General features: G+C 50.7%; 5 protein-coding genes across 5 annotated transcripts; 1 reads left to right on the forward strand and 4 right to left on the reverse strand.

The window, feature by feature from the left end:
• The first annotated feature begins 44 nt into the window (after positions 1-44).
• Positions 45-5,398, forward strand: TGME49_207920 (hypothetical protein). The gene is made up of 5 exons (XM_018779403.1): positions 45-2,724; positions 3,234-3,299; positions 3,750-3,971; positions 4,488-4,538; positions 4,845-5,398. Exons 1-5 carry the CDS (start codon positions 991-993, stop codon positions 4,950-4,952), a joined length of 2,181 nt encoding a protein of 726 aa, XP_018638502.1. The 5' UTR covers positions 45-990; the 3' UTR covers positions 4,953-5,398.
• TGME49_207930 (phosphatidylethanolamine-binding protein) lies at positions 5,295-10,505 on the reverse strand. The gene is made up of 4 exons (XM_002369555.2): positions 9,263-10,505; positions 8,034-8,185; positions 7,530-7,612; positions 5,295-7,028 (listed from the first exon to the last, which is right to left on the reverse strand). Exons 1-4 carry the CDS (start codon positions 9,440-9,442, stop codon positions 6,820-6,822), a joined length of 624 nt encoding a protein of 207 aa, XP_002369596.1. The 5' UTR covers positions 9,443-10,505; the 3' UTR covers positions 5,295-6,819.
• An 891-nt stretch (positions 10,506-11,396) lies between these two features.
• TGME49_207940 (ribosomal protein S9, putative) lies at positions 11,397-17,922 on the reverse strand. The gene is made up of 7 exons (XM_018779404.1): positions 16,703-17,922; positions 15,256-15,339; positions 14,464-14,602; positions 13,522-13,628; positions 13,012-13,113; positions 12,365-12,587; positions 11,397-11,929 (listed from the first exon to the last, which is right to left on the reverse strand). Exons 1-7 carry the CDS (start codon positions 17,486-17,488, stop codon positions 11,838-11,840), a joined length of 1,533 nt encoding a protein of 510 aa, XP_018638501.1. The 5' UTR covers positions 17,489-17,922; the 3' UTR covers positions 11,397-11,837.
• A 2,226-nt stretch (positions 17,923-20,148) lies between these two features.
• On the reverse strand, positions 20,149-21,924 carry TGME49_207950 (hypothetical protein). Its single transcript, XM_002369557.2, has 2 exons — positions 20,963-21,924; positions 20,149-20,412 (listed from the first exon to the last, which is right to left on the reverse strand). Exons 1-2 carry the CDS (start codon positions 21,346-21,348, stop codon positions 20,265-20,267), a joined length of 534 nt encoding a protein of 177 aa, XP_002369598.1. The 5' UTR covers positions 21,349-21,924; the 3' UTR covers positions 20,149-20,264.
• A 62-nt stretch (positions 21,925-21,986) lies between these two features.
• TGME49_207955 (hypothetical protein) lies at positions 21,987-22,948 on the reverse strand (the record flags this gene model as incomplete). Its single annotated transcript, XM_018779405.1, has 6 exons — positions 21,987-22,241; positions 22,304-22,335; positions 22,389-22,413; positions 22,477-22,559; positions 22,612-22,718; positions 22,779-22,948. The coding sequence occupies 6 exons, from the start codon at positions 22,946-22,948 to the stop codon at positions 22,206-22,208; spliced, it is 453 nt and encodes a 150-aa protein (XP_018638500.1). The 3' UTR covers positions 21,987-22,205.
• Between the last annotated feature and the right edge of the window lie 1,131 nt (positions 22,949-24,079).

Genomic DNA, 24,079 nt, shown 5'->3' on the forward strand with positions numbered 1-24,079 from the left:
AAAGAACGGTCGACTCAACGAAGACACACTTCTCCGGGAACCTTCACGACTTCTCGAAAGAGGTTTTGGGTCAGGAATCGGCGCCTCGAATGTCAGAGAAACGAAACGGACTTCAACGGTGTTCTCAACAACCTCTGCAACTGCTGCCTACAGCAGCCCCCTCCTCTCTGCCTGAAAAGGCCTCTTCTTCGCCGAGCGAGTCTCGCTCTCCCCGAGCTCAGGGCCAGAGCCAAGAGGCTGCGGAGAAGCAGCCTCTGTTTTCATGTGGAAGAAGAACGAACGTGGAGCTCTGCAGACGAAGTCCGGACTTTCCTCTGCACAGCGCGGCCAAAAGGCAGGTTCGGAGCAACCTCGTTGTCCTTTCTCCTTCGCGGTACCTCCTGTCTGGTCTCCCGCGTGTCTCTGCCGACTAAAGAACTCGCCGAAGACGCTGCTCGGCGAAGACTCGACGGGCCAGTTTTCCGCGAAGACGACTGCGTGGCGGCCGAAACTTCTTCCGCGTTCCTCGGCAAAGAGGAACGCGCGCTAGGTGAAAACGAAACGCTCGTGTCTCCCGTTCGACCGCCGTCGAACTCGACGAGTCGGGCGCGAAGGCGCGACCAACGCCAAGTGTTCCACCTCTTCACTTGCATAAAACGTGGAAGATCGAAGCTTTCGAAACCAGGAAATCATCTGTTCTTGGAGACACAGATGCCTGCACCTGTGTTCGTTTCTTCTGGCGTCTTTCGGCCTCCAGTTCACAAGCCGAACAAGCCGCCACCCTGTGACTTGCCGGTTTCTCGGCTTCGGTGTTGTACGTACACCTGGTCTGCGCGGTGGTCATACACCACGGACGCGGAAAGCGAGTCCACTTGGAAGTCGAACTCGAAGAAGTCTTTGCACTTTTGACTTAGGCAATAGTAAAGTGCAGTGACACACGCACCGTCGTCTAGAGGCCTGCGCAGGTCGCCGCCTTCACTGCAGTCTATCGAAACAGGCTTTCCTGCATGCATGTTCAAGTGGCAGAGGGGGCTTCTGAAGCCGCGAAGGAATCTGAGAGTCTGCGCCGCTGATCGCCATTCGGCGAAAGCACTTCAGATCCGCTGCGCCGCGCACTGTGCCAGGCGCTTCGTGCATGCAGACAGCGCCTCGCGAGTCTCAAAGGCTACATTCCTTCGAGAGAGAAACGCGAAGAAACACAAAATGGGTTCGGCCGGACGCCATCGCCACCGGAGGCGGCGGGCCGAGACGGGAGGCCAAGAAGGGCACTCCGGCCAGCGTCCTGTCCACGAGGCGGCCGCATGCAGAGCGCGGGAGGAGGCTGCTCTCTCTGCAGCTCTGAAAAACGACCGCACACCAGTTCCTCGTTTCGCGGAAGAGCGGCCAGCAGCAGAAGACGCGCGTCACGTCTCGGATCGTGCGGCGCCTCAGCCGGAACTCCAGGGCGACCGAGAAAAAGCAACAGGAGCCTTGAGGGAAGACATCGGCGAAACGCAGACGGAACCGCTGAAAGAAGAGCCCAGCGAAGAAGGGAGAGGACACAGAGAAGCGTTCGACGAAGAAGATGTGAGTGGACAAAGGGAAGGAAGAAATGGGGGAGACGTGCAGTGCGAGCAAGCGAGCGTCGATCGCTGGACTCGAACGGAGCGGGAGGAGGAGAAGAATGAGAGAGACGAAACTGCAGATGCTTCAGACACTAGGGTGCGTCCAGGTCGACGCGGCCTTGATCGTGAAAAGGAAAGGGGAGAGGCGAAGACGCAGGTGTGTGCAAACGCGGGCGCAGCGAACGACAGAGACGGCACAGGAGGAGAGGTCGAACTGGATGCGAAGAGCGACGCGGACACCGAACGAGGGCTTCAGCCGCACAGCGAAGAAACCTCCCGCATGGGCGAGGTGTGGCAGAGACTCGACTCCAACCACCGATGTTCTGAAGGAAAACGGAAGCAAAGCGGTAGTCCTCGTTGTACGAGAGTGCACATCGTCTCTCAGTCGTCGAGAAGAGACAACGAGGAGACCCAAGAGAGAAGCCGGGGTGACCTCCTATGCGTGGGCAACTCTTCACTCTCCGTTCGCTCGGTCTGGCGAGGCTGCGACACTCCGGAAAAGCTTCAGAAAACCTCACGCTTCGTCTCCAGCGACGCAGGTCCAGCGTGTGAGGACCCCTTTGACTCGGACGCCTCCGACACAATCACTTCAGACTCGCCTTCTTCCTGGACTTCTCGTACTCCTTCGCACCAGGACAGTGAACCGGCTGTCGTTCAAGAGACACCTACAAAGCCTATCTCTCTCTCCCGCAGACGCCGGACGCCCCCAAGTCGGCCGCATACGAGTGCAGGTAGAAAACCTGAAGACCACTCCTCGAACTGCAGACGGCCTTCGGGGGACGCTTCGCTTTCTGGGAAACTGTCGGCGCTTGTGGAAGAGCCTCCCTGCTCTTCTCGCTTCAAGACTCTTTGGCAGGCGCAGCGAGAAGGACGGACGCGAGAACAACTCGTGACGGCAGCAACAGAGGCCGAGAGCGAAGGAGACAGCTCGAGAGACGGAGACACGGAGAGGCCGACCCCGATGGAGCGTTTCCAGACTTGCGTCCGAATTGTCCGCGAGCACGGCCTTCCTTTCCCCCAATTTCAGTCGGAGGACCGCGGCGCGCAGATTCTTCTTTTCGCCGCTCTTCTTCCGTCTCTCATCGTCATCGCCATCCCCCTTTCTGCTGCACTCTGCCTCATCACCATTGCAGCCATTCCTGTGAGAAATATATATATATATATATATATATATATACATGCATGTATCAGAAATGTTGAGGCATCTGGGAAGATGCATTGAGATCTGTGCATATGAGCATTTGTAGGTTTCGTGGAGGTCTCTCCCTGTGAGGAGACTGACGTAGGGCGCCGTGAAGGAAGGCATGTGTCTGTGTGCAAGTGATAATATGAAACATGTTCTTCATAGAAGGGGGATTCATGTGTGTTGCTTGTGACGGTTTGGACTCTTTGCTCAGGCTAGCACATTTAGAAGGAAAAGAGCATGTACATGTGTGCATCACTGTAAATCAATCTTTAAATTGATATATGTATCTGCTTCTATACCTTTCTATCCTCCTGTATGTATTCATACATATTTATATCTTGCATGTGAATACTCTTGTATCTTCGTATAGGTTGCAGTGCGTGTGCCGACCTAACTGTTGAGCAAGACCCACTTTCGGCGTCTCATTCGTTTCTCTCCAAATCCTTTTTCGCGGATGTCTGCAGCTCTGCGTCGTGCTGCCTGTTACGCCGGTGTTTGCGATGCTTCTGTTCAAGGGGAGAAAAATGGACGTAAGAGTTCTTCTCCGTCTTTCGCTAGAGAATCGCCACGTTTCTGCGGATCTCTTTCGCAGGTTGAAAGTACCGCATTGATATTTGTCTCTCTGGCGCGCACTGGTTTTTCGTCTGAACGTCGACGACCGACGTTCTGCTTTTCTCTCTCGGAATAGCCTCACGGACATAGAATTCAATGGAGGGCGCGTGTCTAGTCCGCACCGCTCCCGAACGCAGAACGGAGACTTTTCTCGTAACTCCTGTGTACACGTTTGCGTCTATCTGTTATATATTCACAGACGAGTGTGTATCTACTCGCTTCAAAACGTTAATCGATGTGTTGACGCCACCAGCAGGTGTACGTACACCGCGATTCGGTCACCGGGACCCTCGTGCTTTTCGAGTTACGTGCCAGTCTCCACGGAAATCTGTTTTTCTTGTCGGGTTGTGGGCGGTTTCGTTCTGCAGCGAGGCGGCGAGACCCGGGAAGACAGCCGCTCTCCCAGGGGCGGTCTCTGGCGCACAGATGAATCTTATTTGCGGCATCTCCTTTTGTCTCTTCTCCTGATTCCGGTTCTGCTTCTCCCCGGCGCTGCCTTCCTCTCTGTATCGACTTCACTCCTCGTCCTTACTAGTCCATTCTTCGGCGTCGCTTTGCCTCTTCTCTTCTGTTGTGCCGTCGGATTTCTCGTAAGCGCAGGCGGAGACAATTCACAGATGCGCACATGCATCTGCGTAATAGTTCTCTGGAGAAGCAGATCTAAAGAATTTTTTGTCCAGAGCGATGCCTCACTGTTTCCGTGCTCGCTTATTTCTTGTGGCATGAACGGTGCTTCTATTCGCAGACCCCAAGCCACAGAAATATGCATGTGTTTATGCATCATATATGCATATATATATATATATATGTATTTATATGCATATGTATATATATATATATATATATGTCTAAAAACACAGATAATATGTGAATAAATATGCATAACGTAGGCGCATACTTCCGCACACACACATCCTATAAGCAGATCTATACCTAAGATATGCGTACAGATACATACGTACACTGGTTTGTGTCGAGTGAATGAGAAGATAAGAATACACACAGACGAGGAAACGCCACCGTCGGTTTAGTTGCCGGCGTATGTTTCAAGTTCTTGCTTGCCTTTCCAAGATTGGTCGTTTGGTTTAGCTTTCCTTTTTCTGCAGCTGTTCTTGAACTCCGTCACGGCAGCGGTCTTCTTCCTTCTTTTTTCGTCGGTACGTTTCTCGCGTCGATTGATTCAGGTGATCTTCTTGCGCTCCTTTTAATGTGTCGCTCTTTGCGTTTATAAAAGACTTCCGAGATCGTTTGTAGAGACAGAGATCGCTGTTCACACTTGTTCCGTCCCGTCACCTGGCTCGCTGTTGGTGCTCGCTGAGTTCCTGCTTGCGTGCCAGCCCTCGCCGCATTTGTGGCTTTCCCTGTTCACCACTCGCCGGTGTCTTTTCTTCGGTGATTTCCATTTTGATCCTCTCTCTTGCTGTAGCGTTTTCCTCCCTGTCTCCGCTTTTCCTTTGGTCCAGGTTCCACGGCGCTGCAAAGAGTTCATTTTTAGGCGCATGCATATCAGGCGTTCTCAGCCGGCGTTGACAGATCAACCACTGGGGGAAAAGTCAGCGGCCCTCCCTTAACTTTTCTCGGCGTCTCGCTTCTGCCGGATATGCTCTCACAGACGTTGGTGGTCGGTTTCTCTTGCCGCATAGCTGTTTTGAATCGGAGGAGACAAATGTTCTAACCTAAAAGTAACGTTTCCGCGTCACACGGGCGGAAGCTGCAGTCTTGAGATGCATGTCCATCTGCATCGTGCTTTAACTCTTTGGAGTTCAGCGAGAAAGGAAAGACGCGTACATTACATGCGTCCTTTATGTGTATTTAGGTTTGTCGCGTACACGTGTATATATATGTATATATACATATATTTATACATATATATATATATATATATACATATACATATAACTGTACGTATATTACTTACCTGCATATATATGTAACTATGCTTATGTATGTAAATGTATTCACGCATCTATGAACATGAATGTGTGGCGCGTGCAAGCCAACCGGATGCACGTCACGTTTGCATGTGCGTGCACTAGAAGCTGGAGAGGGTGTGAATATTGTTTTTGCATTTTCGAGGAAAGGGCAAACTCCAGCGAGGCGTCCACAAGACGACTCTCGGAGGTTTGTTTAAGTCCCTTGTTTACCACACCGAGGCAGCAAGACGCTCCGCTCTGCAGTTTCCTCTGACTGGAACGTCCCGGCAGAAAGACTACAAAGTTTTCTCTGAGTCGCTTGTAGGCACACACTTGCACGAGAGCCTCTTTCAGTTACAGTTTTTCCTCATGTGTAGGTACGTGGCGGAGATGCAGAGTGCGTTCGGCAGAAAAGGGATGGTTTGCCGGGACGCTTCAAACATCATGGGACACCAACTGACGCACACAGAGGGACAGCCACGATTCTTGTACGGTTCGCTGTCACTGAACTGCTCAGTTTACGAACGCTGAGTTTTCGTTTACCCTGTCTACCGTCATATTCAGCAGCACACTGTTCTATTCGTCGACCCTATGAATTCACATGGGGATAACTGTACACGGAGGCTGCGCGTGTGGTTATATCCGGGGTGACGGTTCTGGTGTGTCGGGTGACAACACAGAGTGAAAGTTAGGTTTGTATGGCGGCGATACCTGAATGCTTCGGTTGAAAACAACTTGGCATGAACAGCCGCAAACACTGCGAGGAAGGCCGACTTCTGATTCCGAGTCTGTCTTCGTGTCTAGGCGTGCACAGAAGGTGGTTGGAGATCCACCAGTCGTAAATAACTTGGTTGACACTCACAGCTCGAAAAACGCGTTCAGCACCGATGTCGAATCCCTTTCACGTCAACAAAAGTAACTGGAACACTTTTAGCTGACTAAGCCAGTCGAATGCGTGATCAAGTGGTGGCGTGAAGCAATCGTAACAAAAGCGTGTTTCCTTTCAAATGTGCTGCTGGTGCACTCCTTCGTGCCTCCCACTCTGGAGATAGGGCATGACACGCAGAGACACCTCTTTCTCTGCTTAGCTTAAAAAGGAGGAATAACATTTGCGCAAGAGCACAGTTGTCCTCATCTTGGAAAAAGGCGCGTACTCTTCACGCGCACACAAACACCACGACACGCGCTTGTCAGATGCGCCGCATGCTGTGGTTCAGCCGTGTGCAGAGCAACACGGAAGTTCCCGGATTTTCTGCTGCAGAGTTTATTCTCACGCGACCAGAAGAAGATGCAGACGCGACGCCTGTCACTCATTTGCGAACTTGTTCGCTGACTTCGGCTGTTCGATGAAGAAGCAACCGCATGTCGTGCTTTGTAGGGTCACGGCAGTCACCGTGTTTCCGTCAACGTAACTCTCCGTGTGTGTGTCCACATCCCAAGAGCGATTTGTTTCTGCAGCACCAGGCTCGCGGGCACGTTTTTTTCGCTTCGTGGCGTCTTTGTCTGCAAGTGTTGTTCGCTCGGTCTATTTGTGCTCGACCGTGAACCAGTCGACACCCACGAGCTGGAGACCGTTTTCAGAAGCAACTGCGTGCGCGTGCCTGCGCCCTCCCCACTGCTTTCGCTTCGAAGCAGAAGGAACACCCGTCAACCGAGATGTGTCGCCCAAGTAAACGAGTGCCACGTAACGATGAGCGCCGGTGCCTTTGGGGGGCGTCGGAGGTGCGTACGGCACTGAGCTCAGAGATGCACAGCAGATGCGAAGACAAAAAGAAGCGAAAGATGCACAGACTGGGGAGTCCGAGATGACCGCAGCACTCGCCAAAAGCCATCGAGGCAGGGCGGAATGACTTCCACACCGCGTCATGTGCGAGAAACGCCACTCAGGTAGAACGGATATGCAGATCGCTGCGATGGCACATGGGTTTTCTCCAAAGTGTCAATGAGACAGACACTCGATCTCCTAATCGGGCCGCGAAAAAGGGCCTTCAGCAACATACGCGCGTAGGACGAAAACCCAGATGGTACAGAGCCAGACTTACCACGCGAAAACTGGCTCGACGTGCGCAGGGAAACAGGCGGTCACCCCTTGGTACAAAGCAGACGGAAGGCCACAAGAACGCAGGAAGAACGGGGAAAACCGGCGTTTGCTGAGAAGGCCGGCCAGGACAGGTTCCCACACGAAGTGAAGAAGCGCACGATGATGACGTCATTGCAAAAAATAATTTAACTTACGGAAGGTCTTCGAGTTGCTCTGAATCGTCGTGCCCTCGGTAGACGCCACCCAGTGAGCCCACTCGGCAGCGACAGGATTCAATCTGCGGTAGAGAAAACACTCGAGCTCGCGACACGATGAGCCTCACACACATCGAGCTCCACCGCAGTCTTCAACACAACGTCGAAAAACCAAGTCCACTGCTGGTCTTAGACAAACAAATACGTGTCAGGACTTCCTCTCCTGTAGTTGCTGGCTTTGCTCAGTACAAAAACTGCATGTGCATTTATATATAAATATGCATATATATATATATATATATATAGGAATTAAGTTTTAAGTGCAGACGTACTATATTGAGCAAGGGAACTGAAAATAGCGATACACTGTTCGTGGTTGGTATGTAGGCGCCTGCACATCGTTGCAAACCGGGAGAGTACGCTTTCTTCTATGCTCGTTCACATGTGTACGAAAAAAGAACTCGAAATATCTTCTTTGTTTCATGATCTCGGAGAAACGCTTACCGGCTGGGTGCGTCTGGATCAGTGAGAAAAACGACGAACTTTTGACCTTTTTCAGGTTTTCGAGAAAGGATAATCTTCGGGCACTCTGTGACTGCACGCAGAGGCATGGGAGATCCACGTGTCGGCGATCCGCTTGGGAATTCAATGTCAACCTGAACAAGAAGCGAGAAAATTGTAACGAATCACAGGATTAGTAGTTTTGCGTCATGTCCGTAAATTACGCCTAGAACAGAACCAAAGCGCAATAACCTCAATGTCGCTGTAGGAGGTGAAATCCAAACTTTTGGTCGTCTGTGAATACAGTATAATAAACTTGTTTTTTTGTCTGTATCTCGCAAGTTCACACTGGCGCTACGAACACGAATGTTCTACGCACGCGTGGATCCTGAAACTTCCAGAAGTCCACACCAACTGGATGACGACGAAATTCACTTTCCGTGGCAAAGACAAGTTCAGATTTTTCGGTGAGGTGCAGGTGTGCCTCGAGGAAGAGGTACTGCTTCGTAAAGTGAGTAGATAAAGAGATTCACACCAAACGGTTGCTGTGCACAGAGCGTGAGGGTTGCATCGTCAGGTGGCGGTCCTCAAACCCGGAGGACATTCCAATGAGAACAGGTTCAGATGACATGTGAAGAGTCGGACAAACTTCTGAGCACGCTGATTGTTTGAGAAAAGAACTCTAGGAAGTTAGGAACAAGGGAGACGCTTGAAAAAGGAGATTGAATACCGAGAGGTGCGTGTTCATGTTCCCACTAATAAGAATCACAGCAAAAGTCGTGATGCATGCAATACCGTCGCGTGACCACTGGATCGCGACATCATACTAGGCCTTGCTCCCATTGATATTGTTCAATCTTTAAAGAGTCCCCAAGCAAGCGTGCTGCCCAAGATAGCGACCGGCGCTCGAGGAACAATCAGGAGAAACGTTTCGAGGGTGAAATGAGGAGGCAAAACACGGAGGCAAAACAGCAGTCGCGGCGGCGAACACAGACAACGCCTGAGAACCGTGAGCAATCCGGTGCGAAAAGCAAAAACGCAAAAAAACACGGACACGGCGACACTAGTGATTATAGCCACGGCAGACAGCCGGGGTTAGCGGTGAAAAGTCAAAGCAAGAGGGAGGCGAGGAACGACGAAGCGCAACGGATTAAAGTGAGAGACTAACAGAAAGAAAAAACTCTTCTCTTGGATCTGCCGTTGGCGCTGAGCTTTTCCCTTTCTGGCCTTACCTGCACAGACAGCTCGTGACACGCGGATGCAGGAAGAACATCCGGAATGACTCCTGCTTTCTCTAAATCTCGACACTCCATGGCGACAGTCGTTTGACTCAAGAGGGAAGAAAGGAAGCAAGCGGCTAAAATCGAGACGAAAGTCGTCGTTCGGAACCTCTCTCTTGGTTGGTAGCTCATGGTGCCTTTTTGAAGGAAAACCGCCAAGAAGGGCACGGGTCGAAACAACGGCAAGTCGCTCTGCAAAACTGGCAGAATGCGACGCGTTCGTGATGGTCCACCGTTTCCAACCCTGTATTATTCAATTCAGTTGATTAAAGTGAAGTTCGAAACTCCGTACCCATCGTTCTTTCTCGTCGAGCAATCCCTCTCCTCTCTCAAGTGTCGGCTCTGACAAACACTGGGAAACAGATATGGAAGTTTTGCTCGGAGAAATAATCCATTCTTCAGACTGAAGAACGCGACAAACATAGTCATGAACGAAAGTACGACGCACACAAAACCGGAGCAGACCCACTGGAGGACTCACAATCGTCAGAGCTGCTGCAAGAAATCGATGGTGGGTCTGCAAACTCAATTTGAGTCTCTGGGTGTGCAGCTAGGAAAGCCGGGGGCATAAACCATTGGCCGGGGGGGGGGCACGTTGCAGTTTTCAGAGTTGGAGGTGGAGGGTTGCTGTTTTTCATTTCGTCGGCACCAATAGATGAGGCGGCGTGACAGAAAGATCTTTAATGGTGAGGCACTGTGCAGAAATTCCAAAGCAAACGCGTCCAAAACCGTAGCGACACCGGCAGGACCCCCGGGAAGAGGACGCGCGTGTCCTGTTTGTTAGTGTAGACAAGCAAGTGGATTTGCATCATGTAAAAACCCAACGAAGAGTAAATGAAAGGGTGAATGGGGATCTCTATGGATGAAAGCTTTAAAATCTGAATGAACTTCGGGAACACAGACGGGCGGCGCACGTCAAGCGAGCGTCAAAGCGATAACTGCGTCGGTGTTGAGGCAAAGGAGAGGGAAAAGGCAAAACAAGGGGTCGTGCGTCCCGAACGACGAGTGTTTTCAACTGTGTATGTTTGAAAATGCGAAACGTGCTGTTCCGCTACTTTTGGGTTCAGTGGGCTTCTCTAGAATGACAGTTTTAGACGTGAGACGAAACAAAACTCGAGCCCCTGCGAACCGTCTGTCTCTGCAACTTTTGGGCGCGGTCGAACGACGCAGATCCCCCCTCAAAACCGTCCTCGACCAACAGGGGATTTCCAGATCTCTCGTTCGACTTCAACGTGCGTCTTCTTTCCACTTGTTCTTGAACGAAAAAGCCGGCCCTTGCTTGCGTCCGGGTGCGCTGCACTTGGTGATTTCTCACTTTTTCGTGGACTCAGTAGCAATTAACACAGGGCTGTGTTCAGACCGAAACCCCAAGAATCCAACACAAAGGCTTCACGCAGTGTCCAGGAATGTCAGCATCGTGAAATTGGTGATTTCCATGGATCGTTAGTGTTGACGCCGTGGTCCGGTGTTCCTGTGGTTTCCACAGTTGCTGCTGAAAAGCTCTGTTCAGGACTGTCATGACCGCTTTTCGCGCCTCACACATTTGCATAAAAATCGCCTCTTTGGGAAGTTAAAATTGTTTCTCCTGGGACTGTGTCTTATGCATTTCACGGTGGCACAACGGACGCCCGTTCTGCCAAGCAGATTAGTTCAATGGGAAACACCAGTTCGCGAGGTTGAGTGGCATTTGCCTCATGTCAGCCCGCAGATGAATCCAGGCGCTGAGATTCGCGCTCGGACTCCCCGGACGCGCGTTCGTCAACACACAGAAGTCAGTGGATAAATGGTCACCATTACCTATACTCTTCTCTTCTGTGTAGCCACACGGTTCGTTTCGTAGAACGAGAGAAGAGCGTGAAGTCTTTGATTTTCGCTTGACAAAACTTTTTTGCCAAGTGAAGGAAATCAGCCGCATCTTCGGACGCGCAACAAAGCGATCTCTCGTTTTTACAAGCCATCCAGGAAACATCTTGTACACGTTTCAGTGATCTGCTCGTTTTGCTCTCGCAGTTTTGACGTCTCTTTGTAAAGATAGATAAAAACTGACTAGCGAAGGCGGTACGCATATCTCGAAGGAATAAGAGTTCAGTGTGGAAACCGATTGACAGGCAGGTCAATGGAACAAAAGACAGCGCCTTGCGCTTTCAAAATCATACGAGATTCAGTGCCGTCCAGCAGATCGACAGTTACACAAAAACAGTTGAAAATCGAACCAAAAAAGACCCAGCAACACACGTTTTCCTACGAGCTCCATAAATTTCAGCAGACACCCCCACGAATGTATCTACAGCGTCCAGCCAGACAAATCCCCCCCTTCTTCCCTATTCACTTCGGTAGTCTCCTTCTGCGTGTCAGTCTGTACGGATCTTTTGTTCTGAAATAACGGGAAGTCGAGCCAGGCCCGCGTTTCTCTACCGCACCAGTCTATGCATATATTCAGAGAGACGCAAAGGTCACACGCAAATATGTGTCTGTGTGTGTATTTTTCCACGTAAACGTGTACACGCATACATGAGTCTCTTGACGTTCATCGCTTTGTCCAGGTCCGCATTTTGCGGGCCTTCATGCGACCCGGCATCTTGGGCATGCGCTGGCGTGTGTCCTCATAGAGGACCATGTCTGAAAAAACAAAGAGCACATCGGGCGTCAAGGCTGTGAGGAAAACGCATTCGGCAGATGTTAAACGGTCAAGGGCTCTCCAGCGCGCATGCTTCTGGCAGCATGTGTGCATGCAGAGAGTCCAGCTTGTCAAAACTGCTTTCAGGCGCACACCGTCATGACGGTCGACGCTGGCTTCCTCAGATTAAGCAGACCTGTAGTCGTTCAGGACACAAAAGCGACGGTCATAAAGAGCGAAGCCACTCGCGTTTCGTCCATGGTACGAGCGGCCGAACACACAGAATCGAGAGGCCTCCAGTTGGTCTACACAGTTGAAAACGCGAAAGGAGGAACAGAGGGAAACGTTGACGCCAAGATGAAGTCCAGAAACTCCAGCTGCAGCTCCGCTCTCTCCAGCAGTCTTCTCCATTCAACTCTCGCTCTGCTCAGCCTCACCTTCCTCGAGCAAACGCGCGCATGCAGGGCAGGCGCTGACCAGCGCCCGCCCCACGGCCAGGCGAACAGCGCCTGCCTGGCCGGAGGACCCGCCTCCCCGAACATGGATGAAGAGGTCGTAAATCCCTGCAGTTCCTGTCAAAAAGAACGGCTGCAGTACGTCCATGCGGTTGTAGTAGAACGGCCACCGAACGTACAGGTCCTCGTCGTTGTTTACGCGAACCTAGAGAAGGAGACACGCAAAGACACCGCTGTGTGGTGAGGTACGGTTGTGCAGCTGTGTCTGCATGCATGCAACAAGCATTTATGTCCCCTATTCAGAACGGTCAAAAAAGGAGGCAAACGAGAAAGGCATACACAACAGGAACCCAGAGCGAAACCTCGAGAGACAAGCCCACAGACGAGTACATACACAAATGTGTATTGACAGTGTTACGAACAGATACTGGAAGCAGATGCACTCATACGCATCTACACACACAGCGCTGCGCACATGCAGTGGAAGCATATATATACATACATATACATACATATAAATATATATATATATATATATGTGTATTGTGTATCGCAGAACATCCCACTATGACTCCAGGAGGACGAGTGCCAATGATGGACACACCGGCAGTTTAGAAAGTTTTTCTTACTTGACCGGTGCCTCGGCGAATGATGACATGGGCAGCGGCCCGCTTCCTCGTCCCTGTGCCCTCGGCTTGCCACAGCCACTCGCAGCCGTTGTGCATGAAAACCTGAAAGGGCAACAGAGGCCAAGTCGCGCGACCCACACGGACTTCAGATGCGCATGCGCAGAGCTCTGCTCGTGCAGTCGCGAGTCTTCTTCGGCACGTGAGCAGCAGTCCAAACTGCTGTGAAGGAAACCGCTGAAAGGTTCAAGTACTGAAGAAGTAAAACTTGCAAAACGAGTTTGTGAAAGGCAAAGTAGCTTCTCGACGAAGTGGGTGCCAGACGCACGTAGGGTGGGCGGCTCTTTCGGGCCGAGGACCGGAAAGGTCTGTGTCCCCCCCCCCCCCCCCCAAAAAAAAACTCTAGGAACGAGGGAAGTCGAGTTTCTCTGACCTATTCTTGTCGACGAAGGACTTGGTTCATTGGCCGCCCCGTTTCGTCTTTCTGCCTTTTTGTGTGTCCGAAGTTCTCACCTTCATGCGCTCCGGATTGAAGGCTCGAACAATCGCTCCTGAAATCAGAGCGCTGTCGCTGGAGCCGTCCTCCTTCTGCTCGCTCTCTCCGCTGCCTTCCGCGGGGCCTGGCGAATCAAGAGCCGAAGAGAGAACAAGGGACAAGTGATCTTTTCTCTGCCGAGTTCTTCCCCGAAGTTCTTCTTTCTCCACAACAGCCCTCTCAGGTTCTTGCGACAACCACAACAGACGAGGCCTCTCGCTGACCTCGGACACCGAACTCCATGTCTTTTAGCTGTCGCATGATACGAAGCCACGAGGAGACACTGCCGCGGACGTCTGCCGTGCTGGAAAATGCAGGTTGAACACAGGGTTTCAGCAAAGACGAAAAACGAGAAAAAGACTTCCCGTCCATGCACTCGATATTTGCAAAGTCGATCACATGCAGACGTAGCCGATCGACGTGCCGACACTCCTACATACCTCTACATGCATACACACAACCCACATGCATACTTCTATATACATATATACATACATGTATATACAAATATATATACGAATATATATACATATATATACATATACATATATATACATATACATCTATATATATGCATATATATACATATACATATATATACATATACATCTATATATATGCATATATATACATATACATATATATATATATATATATATATGCATATATATACATATGTATGCATGTGTACATACATACACCTCTGTTGGACATACATATAGAGACACACATGAACGAAAGGAGACCGTGTTTCTTTCGTTTCGATTAAAACGCCCCGAGAACTCTGCTGTGGTCACCACATCACATTTTATCTCCAGGTCCTGATATGTTTTATGTCCTTTTGGAGAGATGTTTCTTTCTCGTTTTGAACTTCCACCAATGCTTTTCTTAGAGTTCCGTTCCCTCGGAGACCGAAGTACCTTCGTCAAACGCGCCAAGCTCGGTCAAGAGACTGTCAGCAGCGTCTGCGCCTTGCTCTGGCGCAAAATGGCCTGCCGAGTCCGACTCTTCCTCCTCAGCCGTGGTGAAGAAATTTTCCAGCAGGAGGGGGTCTTGGTCCTGGAAGCGACCGGTCGTTCAAGGAACCGAGACACGCACGGCAGGCAAACAAGTTTCTTCACAGGAGAGGCAGACGCCAATCAACGGAGAGAAGAAGCGGAAGGCAAGAAGTTTTTGAAGAAGCGCGAGATCTAGAGCCAGAAGACGATCTTAAGAAGGGGCAGGTCTCCAGAAAGCCAAGGGCAGAAAAAAGAGAAATAGACACCGATAGGAAATGGTCAGAAGAACGGAGGAGCTGCCGAGACAGCAGAAGCAAAGACGAAAGGAACTCGAAAAGATCGGAACAAAGAAGGTAAAACGATAGACGTGTCAGAGAAAAGCGGACTACCTGGCAAAAGACGTTCTACGCTCACCGAAAGACCACAAAGGAGAAGTCGAGCATGAAGCAGCAAACAGAAAGGGGAATGCAAAAGGAAAGAGAACCACAGACGAAAGAAGCAGAACAAGACCGAGACGCTCGAAAGAAAGACATACATCAAAAACACGAAGACCGAACGAGCAGCAACCGCCAGCTAGGAGACAGAGCATCCAAGGGCATGCAAGCGCAGGTGGAACTCGAGGGAAGAGAAAGGCGGGAGGCAAAAGAACCCCCGAGCCCTAGGACCAAAAGAGAGGCATGAAGGAAAGATGAAAACGTTCTGAAAAAAGCTCACGGGAGAGAAGGACGGGGACTGCATGATGATTCGCTGAAGCTCCTCAACTGTATAGACGTTCGCCTCTTTGGCAAGATAGAGTGCCTGCAAACCCACGGCAGGAATCGCACGAATCTCGAGACGGTTCACACACACCCGCTGCCGTCCACAGCTGCCGCATCTGCCAACCGCGAAAGGCCATGGCAAATATGTCTGCATGCAGGCAAAACGGAGACACATCCCAGATCGAGTAGACTCCGTTTCTCGTGGTGCTCCTCAATCGAAGTCAAGAAAAGAACAATCAGGTTACACCTACATCTGTTTCTTCAGCAATCGAATCCTTTCTCTTCAACTGGAAACACGATCCTCATTCGTGCAGTGCACTGGACACCAGCCTTTCCTGTTTTCTATCCTCTCTGCTTCTCCTTCATTCGTTGGACAACACCGGCCGTTGAGCAGTCGTAAGCTGTCCTCGGGTATGACCAAGGGTCTCTGAATTTCGCAGCCTTACGTCTCTGACTGCACGGTCTATTCACCAGCTCCGATCACATGTACCGCTAATATACAATCATCCAAGATATATTTATCGATCGCAGGCTCGGTCTCATGTCCCGTTATACTATATAGATCACATGGATTCTGGTACTTTGAGATCATACTAACGGCCTGTTTACACTAATGTACTTTAGGATTCATTTACAGCAACTTTTTTAGCTGTATATTTTATTATAAATCCTATAATAAAAAATACTCGCCGATATTTTCTTTTAACTAAAAATTCAAAAGTTGGCTCTCAAGTTCATTTTGGTTTTCAAGCACCTCTTAAAATTAGAAACGCTTTACCTAGATCTATCTCTGAAGAAACAAGCATTTTCTGGCAAGCATCTCGACGTCGATGCACACGTCCTCGCTTTCTTCCTATCTCTCGCCTTCTCCCTCTCTTTCTGGAACTCGTCTTCCCTTTAGTCTTCTCCGTCTTTTTCTCTCTCGTCTTGTCCCTCTCTTTCTGGAACTCGTCTTCCCTTTAGTCTTCTCCGTCTTTTTCTCTCTCGTCTTGTCCCTCTCTTTCTGGAACTCGTCTTCCCTTTAGTCTTCTCCGTCTTTTTCTCTCTCTTCTTGTCCCTCTCTTTCTGGAACTCGTCTTCCCTTTAGTCTTCTCCGTCTTTTTCTCTCTCGTCTTGTCCCTCTCTTTCTGGAACTCGTCTTCCCTTTAGTCTTCTCTCTCTTCTGTCTCTCTTCACAGACTTTCAGAGTCGAAAGGCAGAACAATGCTCCCGGGCAGACCGGTAGTTCCCCGCAGTCTCTGCTGCAGCCTTCTCGCTGCGGTGTCAGGCCGAGAGGACTCGGAAACGAAATGGCGGCTGTACAGACAGCTCCTCGCCCAGTCGGACCGGGCGACAGGCCTCGACTGACTCGCAGGGGGTTCGGCCATCCCTGCGTTTCTCTGGAAAAAAGCGAAAAAGCGTACCTCATCCAGGGACAGGGTGCGACGCTGGCCGCTCGTCTTGGGCGTCTGCCGCTTCACGTTCGTCGCTTCTGCTGGAGCAAGAGAAGAAAATGTCCGCTTGAAAGCGAAACGCCTCGACGCCCGAGATGCAGGAGACGACGCGGAGTACAGCGACCGAGAAAAGGAAGAAGAAAAGGAAGAAGAAAAGGAAGAGGAGTGAGAAGAGAGGAGGCAGTCTCGGGGGCACACGATGTCGCTTCGAGGTTTCTCGTCGTTTTCACCAGCCTCGCCGAATCTAAACACAGGGAAACTTTTGGAAGAGACCAGTCGAGCGCGGCGAGAGACGTCGGATGGTTCACTGCGAAAAGACCGGGAGAAGGCAGAAGAGGAAGAAGCAGGAGACGGAGAGACGAACGGACAAAGAACAGAGACACGAGAGGAAGGCGGGGAGGCGGGCCTGCTAGGCAGTGAAGAAGGAGACGGACAGGCCAGCGCAGAGAAGAAGCGAGCGAAAAAAGGAGAGCAGGAAGAACAAGAAGAGCGGAACGAGGAAGAAGACGCGACAGAGCAGCGAGGCGTTGCTGTTGGAAAAGAGAGAGAAGAGAGAGAGGAAGAAGCGAGAGAAGAGAGAGAGGAGGAAGCGAGAGAAGAGAGAGAGGAGGAAGCGAGAGGAGACGGGAGACGTGGTGGGGCGTCAAAATGCGGGGACCCTGCTTCAGTTGGCGGCTGCAGACAGCGCGCATGGGGCAGTGCATGCAGAGGCCTGGCCAGCCTCAGGAGTGCAGGCTCCACCCGCAGCAGTTCCATGGCGGCTCTCTCTCTCTCGGCAGGATCGGAACGGCAAAACTCGCGCTCTTCAACTGCAAGCGAGATCGACAGGGGACAAGAGAGCGAGAGAAACCAAGCAAGCCGATGGAGAACAGGGGAGTCACAAGGCCGAGAGACGCGCTTGGAATCGATAGGGTGAGAGACAGAGGAGAGAGGGCTAGACTCGGAGAGAGTTTCGGCCTGTTTTCCAGAACACAGATGTACCACAGCTGTCCATACACCCTAGCGTATCCAGACCCCGTATGTAAACTTTCAAGTGAAGGCTCCCCGTCATTTGCGACAGAGCGTTGTGGTCAAGGACTTCCGTCCAGCGAAGCAAAGCAGCCTGGAACAGGAACCTCCGGAGAGAACAAGCAAAGAGCAGAGGACGGTGCAGTGAGGTTCGCATTCCAGCGGAGTTCAGAGCCTCTCAGCGTGTGAAAAAGAGTTTCCAGCGGTGAAAAAGAGGGCGAATCTACGCCGGAAGTTCAGCTGAAAGAGCAAAGCCGGTAAACAGACACCACGGGCGCAACTGCATGCGCGTGCATGCACTCTCGCTTGACTTTGCTGTCGGTGGAGTCGTGTATGAAGCTACAGAACTTCCATGACGGGTCGGGAGAAGGAAAAAAAGGCTCGCGCGTATTGCACAAACAGAGCAAAGACAGAAAGTCAACGCTGAGTGGAGGTGGCAGCAGCACACGCAGAATCACGGAGCTGTTCCTCGTTTCCTTACCGCAGGAGAACTTGCGAAAGAGAAAGTCTGCAAAAAAGGGGAGGCTTGTCCATGCACCTTTTTACCTCATTCCTTAGTCTCAGCTGTCATTCCAGTCCCATTTATGCTTCTGGAAACATTGATTTCGACAAGTTGGCCTGGTCTTTACAAGATTTGAAGAGTTCCGTGGCCCCCGTGTCCTGCAAGACAACTGCGAAAGGAACTCTCTTCGTTCAAAACGAACTGAACAAAATCCACGAAGTCTGCAAGTGTATATTCAACTCGACAGTAAGCAAGCGAGTCTGAGTTCTACACAGCAGGTGCCCCAGAACTCCATGAAATCCTGGTTGTTGGGCGAGAGTTGATACTCAGCGCCGACGACGCGCTGTTTCAAGTAGGTTTTCCTTTGTCTACTATTACCCTCCCTCCTTCTCCATGGTCGTCTCTTATCCGTTCTCTCTCCCTGTATCTTGCTTGCATCATTGTCAGCCGTGTTCTACTGTAGGAGGAAGAAGCGAAACCAACCAGCCCCCCAAGGCTCACTGCAAAAATCGTGCAGTTCTACAGTGAGAACCTAGAAAAGAATGGGAAAAAATCTAAGGTGACCTCTCCACCTTCTACAGAATACATCTGTATATATATATATATATGTTGAATATATATTTTTATGTTCACGTGTTTGTAGCGGTGTACACGTCTAGATGTACATACATAAGAATGCCTGCATCACTGAGTCCCGAAACAGACGTCATCGTAGGACCGGAGAAAACGAAAGAATCCCCCCTACAGAGCAATGGAAAAACTCACGCGCCCACAACAAATGGTGAGTTCTCTCTCTCAACCACGCGTCCGTTACTCCGGGATGCCTGGGTGTGTTGTGTCTTCGGAGAATCTACGGTCACTTCCTGACAATTCACTGAAAACCAGAGGAAGAAAAATCCTTGGGTTATTGCTGTCGTGTGTGGCAGTGGTCTGACTCCGTTCACATGTCGTTGGTCTAGCATTTTGAAGCATAAATACTTGAGTAGGGGGATCGAGGTAGCCCGGAAACACGTTCAAGCGTCGCTGTGGCACTGCTTCATCGGTTTCGCCTGTCGCAAGGAATGTACTCAGTTTTTGCGTAGTGAAAGGGAATACAACGGGAGACTGTTCAGCAACGAGCCGAGGGCTCCGGTACAATCATTTCTCTGTGAAACGGTACCGTTGCACAGACACACCACATTCACTATATTAACATGCCAACAGTCCCTACAAAATCTGCCCTCGAATGATGGTCGAACTTTTGTGTAGCAAAAAAGTTCTTCTCGGAAAGCATCACATACCATAACCGAGTGTTTTGCGTTTTCCAGTCCTGCGCCACGTGTTGCTCAGAAGAGACCGCGACACTCACACCTTAAGAAGAAACCCTTTCCCCCGGCTATTAACCCTCGTTTTGTTCACCCCTTTTATCATCAGCAGTAGCGAAAAAAAATGCTGCTGACAGAAGAAGTGAGCTCTAGTTCGTGTTTGGATGACTGTGAGAGATCAAGATATCATTCATGACGGTATATTTGTGGCTAGATGTCACACACGCGAAGTCTGGGTTTTCCATGACACACCCTGGGGAGGTGCGGCACTCACAGGAAAGCGACGTCTGTTTCCCTCGGGGTGACTCTGTGTGTATTGTCAAGCACGGGTGAAGGCGAGCTCTGCGCGTGGCAGGCGAGTGGTTTGTTCTGACGTCTGAGCAGACTCTCAACAGTACCTTTTGAATCTCCAACACTTTCAACGACGGACGCCTGTGCAATAATAGTATCAATGCATCAACAATTGGGGTGTGTAGCATTTCGAGGGCTTCGGAACACCAAATACGTCTACTTTTTTGTCGGACCTCCCGAGACACCGTAATACCTCAGATACTGAAGATAAAGCCAGTTAGAGTTACATACGGAACTAAGACCGCAGGTGGCAAAAGACAGCTCTGTAAACGACGGCTGGAGTAGTACCCTTGACGCTGCCCACCGGCATCTTGGGTCTTCCCGATTCATCCTCGTTAAGTATTTGATGGTAATGTTCCGCACTCCCCTACTTCCCTGGACAACAACACACATTCCTGCATAAACAGCGCATGCAGCAGCAAGCCAAACAAAGGACTGCTGCGCCTGCGGCAATGACAATCAAAGTGATTTGCCATGGCTCCAGTCCCATATCCGACAGCTGCTGCGTGACGGAGCTGCACCACACACACAGCGACGGCAAAAGACGCACGTTTCGTAGAGCAATCGCTCCTGTGATTCTCAGTGACATTGAGGTGCTAACGACTGTTATCTTCTAAATGAAGGTACGCACGGATCCGCTACGAGTTTTCCTCAGTCAACTGCCGAGGCGACTGAACACGAGACCAAGTGTTCACGTGAGCGTAACCAAAGTGTTTTCACGAATGCCTTTCCTGTTCAGTTGCGCGGGTTTGTCGGAAGGAACTCTGGTCTACTTTGTGTTACACGAATCCTGGTAAGCAATGCTAAGACAACTCTTCGATGCCACGGTAGATGTTTTGCTGCTATCACACTGCGTCCCTGTGGTTTGCTCGTCACGTCGAATCTCTCACACAAGCCTCGCCTCGCTGCAGCGGCCAACAACGCATAAGCCCTCGGGTAAAAACCAGGGCATAGAAGGCGCTATTAATGGCATCCCTGCAGGTCCCTGAACCTTGTGCACATCAACAGATCTGTTTTTCTGCGGCACCTCTTCACTTCTGTCGTGGGAATTAAGTATCGGCCTACTTGAGGGCTTCCATAGCGTCGTCCGCTGCTTGATGAAGTGTGTCCGTGAAAGTGCCATCTACGTTTGGCTTGTCATTGGGAGCGGCTGCGCTGGCGACTATGTCGGGGTTAGAGTACTGACTATTCGCTGCGCCACCGGACACGGTCTCGACATCTTGCAGGCGTCTCTTATCAGAGAATCTCTCAGTCTGGCCACCTTGTTCGTGTTCAGTGGATTCTGCTTCGTTTAAAAAATGTCGCCCTTCTTGATGTGACGGTATTACCACGTGTGTCTCATCGGCGGCCGTCGCCGGCAAAAAAGGGAAAAAGCAAACAACAAATACGATGCCAAACACGGCAACAAGAAGGGAAATAAAAAACGGGACGTGGAAGGTTCGCAGACTCATTTTATAAGGTGGAGATACTTTCGCATCTTGACACAACGCCGGTTCCGGTGTGTTGTCGCGGTGATACGAAGTCACTGCCACGCACTGTCACAGGAGTCTACTGCGGGAGAATGCGCCACTATGCCCTTAGACTTCAAGCACATCCAGGCGACAATGTGTCTGGTAGGAAGACAAAAAACCCGCGTGTTGGCACGGAAATATGAAAAGGCCCACGGTGTCACATCAACACTATCGAACTGGCCCATCTGTGGTTGCGGTAACGGCCAGAAATATACAGGAGACTTTACCCCTGGATTGCGTGCTTTTGTACCAAATGATACTGAGACGCGCTTGCGTGCTTTGAAATGATTCATTCAAAGTATAAAAGACATTCAATTTCAAAGCGAAGGCCACTTTGCTGACAGCGGGAGATTTGCGTTTACCTCCCGCCAGTCTCCCGCGATGACACAAACATGTCACGGGTCACACACGCACTTCCTGAAGCAGATTTCAGACGCCAATTAGTCGGAAAATGTGGGTTCTTTTCTCATGTAATGGCCTTGAAAATGTGCAACCCACATGATATGTTTCGTTATGAGGGCATCGCCGTCTGTTGGAATGGTACATGGCACGAGCCGCAATATAGTGGCAGTTCCCGCTAGCCTGTGTCAGTGTGTTGACCCGCTTAGTTCGAGCTGCTACTGTTTCGTTTCATCAACATGAGGAGGCGCTCTGTTGTTTGCGCTGGGAGAGAATCCACGTACGGAACAAAACTTCCACGTTGGAACGGCTGACTCGTTGGTAACAATTCAGGTGAAGATGACAACCCCTATGCTAAAGTAAAGTCCGTCCACGAAGCGTCTCGCCGCGACCGCCCGTTACATGATGCGTCGCCCTTCAGACGCCGGGGCTTTCTGAAATGTTGCACAGTAGTAATATGACACACACTCGTCTCAGAATCTATAGAAGCCGTTACTTGAATGTACTGTCGGATTTTTCCTTCGTGTTCTGATGTTTCAATGGTTACACACACATGCTACATCAATCTCGTCTCATGTTACCTTTGAGATGCTCGAGTGCATCTAGCTACACCACAGATGTTTGTGACAACACTCGCCACGTTTCGAAACGCATTCAGAGGAAGTGTACCTGCCGGCTGAACCAGTCTGAGGCAGAGAGGGCCTCTTGTTGCTTTTGCAGAACTGAGTGTTGGAAATCGGCTGTTTCGCTGGCTACGGAACAACGTATAAGAGTGAATGCCTAGACGCCTTTAAACTCACGTACGTTCCTTGCTTTGCTCCTTATCTACCTCGTGAGCTCCGTGAACTTCGACCTGAGCAGCTTTCGTCAGACTGTGACTACGGAAAACATTAACAGTCCCAAGGGAAGGCCTGGTAAGGCAGTTCTGTGAAGTCTCTGTTGGTTCATCAAAACTTGACGCAGCGTCTCACACTTGTGTTGGATCCTGCACAGGGAGTAGTGGAACTGGTCCGTTGCTTACGGGAGCAGCCGCCGCCTGCGCAGCAGGTTGCCCCGATGTAGATCGGGCATGCTGAGAAAGACTAAGGGTCGTTGGCACCAAACAAGCCACCACACTGACTACCAGTAACAGGCGTTTCATTGTCTAGAAAAACACTTGGAGCGAAACAACAGCTAGGTGAGAGAGGTGAAAGAAGATGCCACTACAACGTGCAGAACATAATGTGTCAAGGAGCTTGAAGAACTGTGGCTCCGTCTGTATGTACACCAGGCTCCGAACCTCTGTAGTCTTTTATTTTTGCCGGAGGTGACTTTTGCACAGCAGTGTGCGCGCAAGCATGGTTTTATTCGCGTTTGAATGCCTTTGTACGGCTCGTCTTGTGAGGCATTCGAAGAACGTCAAGAACAGAAGTCGTACGATAAGCCTAGTAGCCAGTGAGCCTACCTCAGGGTCTTGATTGCTGCATGCAGTCCCAGAGGCACACATCAGCCAGGGCATGCAGAGTAAGAACGAAGCCATTTTTCTCCACTGCAGATGCGGGTCAAGAGAGAAATACGTCACCGCAGCGACCCTCCAGTGGAAAATGGAGAAAAGGACTTCGTTTTTCAGGGCATCATACTTGCTTCACAATGTGCTCTGTGCTACTCCATCTATGTGCATCATTTTCCGGTCGTGCTGCCTGATGTCTCCGCCACGACATTTTTTTTTCAGCGTGGCGAGCGTACGCTTTTCGTGACAGTGTCTTGCGGGATATCCGCTTCTGACAGAAACTCTTCGACGGCAACCTTCCGTCACCTCTCCCGTGTATTTCGTGGACTTCGATCTGAAGCGACTTCAGTTGTTACTGGTGTAGCCTCCGGTCCGTAACGCGTCTTCACCCCAGGAACGCTCCACAAAGATGTGCACGACAAGGTTTCATCGATGACGTTGCCAATGCAGGAGTAATTTTTCGGAGCTTCAGACTGAAAAGAAGGCGCTGACCTGGTGTGCGCATGCAGCTGCATCCAAACAGGTGAAGTTCGCGGAAGAGTTCAGGGACCGACCGGAGTGACGTCGCTAGAATGGCAGTTTTTTGTAAAGTTCCCACCTGGGCAGGGGCAGAAATGGCGTCCTTATGCTCGTTGCCCAGAGGCATCGCACCACGTGCGAATGCTCCACTTCCGAGCTGTCTGGAGAGAACCGATGTGCTCCTTGCAAAATTTCGTATTCTCCCGTGTAGGCGGTGGCACGCCACACAAAGTTTTAGGAGCGGTGGTGTGACTTCCCTGTCAC

Source organism: Toxoplasma gondii, chromosome Ib, assembly GCF_000006565.2.
Source record: "Toxoplasma gondii ME49 chromosome Ib, whole genome shotgun sequence".
Taxonomy (NCBI): domain Eukaryota; phylum Apicomplexa; class Conoidasida; order Eucoccidiorida; family Sarcocystidae; genus Toxoplasma; species Toxoplasma gondii.

Coding starts and splice junctions, on each gene's coding strand:
- TGME49_207950 (XM_002369557.2), bottom strand. CDS start 21,348: ATGAGTCTGCGAACCTTCCACGTCCCGTTTTTTATTTCCCTTCTTGTT. Junction 20,413..20,962: donor GACGCTATGGAAGCCCTCAA/GTAGGCCGATAC, acceptor TGTGTGGTGCAG/CTCCGTCACGCAGCAGCTGT.
- TGME49_207920 (XM_018779403.1), top strand. CDS start 991: ATGTTCAAGTGGCAGAGGGGGCTTCTGAAGCCGCGAAGGAATCTGAGA. Junction 2,725..3,233: donor TCACCATTGCAGCCATTCCT/GTGAGAAATATA, acceptor GGATGTCTGCAG/CTCTGCGTCGTGCTGCCTGT. Junction 3,972..4,487: donor GTTGTGCCGTCGGATTTCTC/GTAAGCGCAGGC, acceptor CTTTTTCTGCAG/CTGTTCTTGAACTCCGTCAC.
- TGME49_207930 (XM_002369555.2), bottom strand. CDS start 9,442: ATGAGCTACCAACCAAGAGAGAGGTTCCGAACGACGACTTTCGTCTCG. Junction 7,613..8,033: donor GATCCAGACGCACCCAGCCG/GTAAGCGTTTCT, acceptor TCTCTACCGCAG/ATTGAATCCTGTCGCTGCCG. Junction 7,029..7,529: donor GAGCAACTCGAAGACCTTCC/GTAAGTTAAATT, acceptor CTCTGAGCTCAG/TGCCGTACGCACCTCCGACG.
- TGME49_207940 (XM_018779404.1), bottom strand. CDS start 17,488: ATGGAACTGCTGCGGGTGGAGCCTGCACTCCTGAGGCTGGCCAGGCCT. Junction 13,629..14,463: donor GCTTGGCGCGTTTGACGAAG/GTACTTCGGTCT, acceptor TTGATTCGCCAG/GCCCCGCGGAAGGCAGCGGA. Junction 11,930..12,364: donor CGCGCGTTTGCTCGAGGAAG/GTGAGGCTGAGC, acceptor TTGTTTTTTCAG/ACATGGTCCTCTATGAGGAC.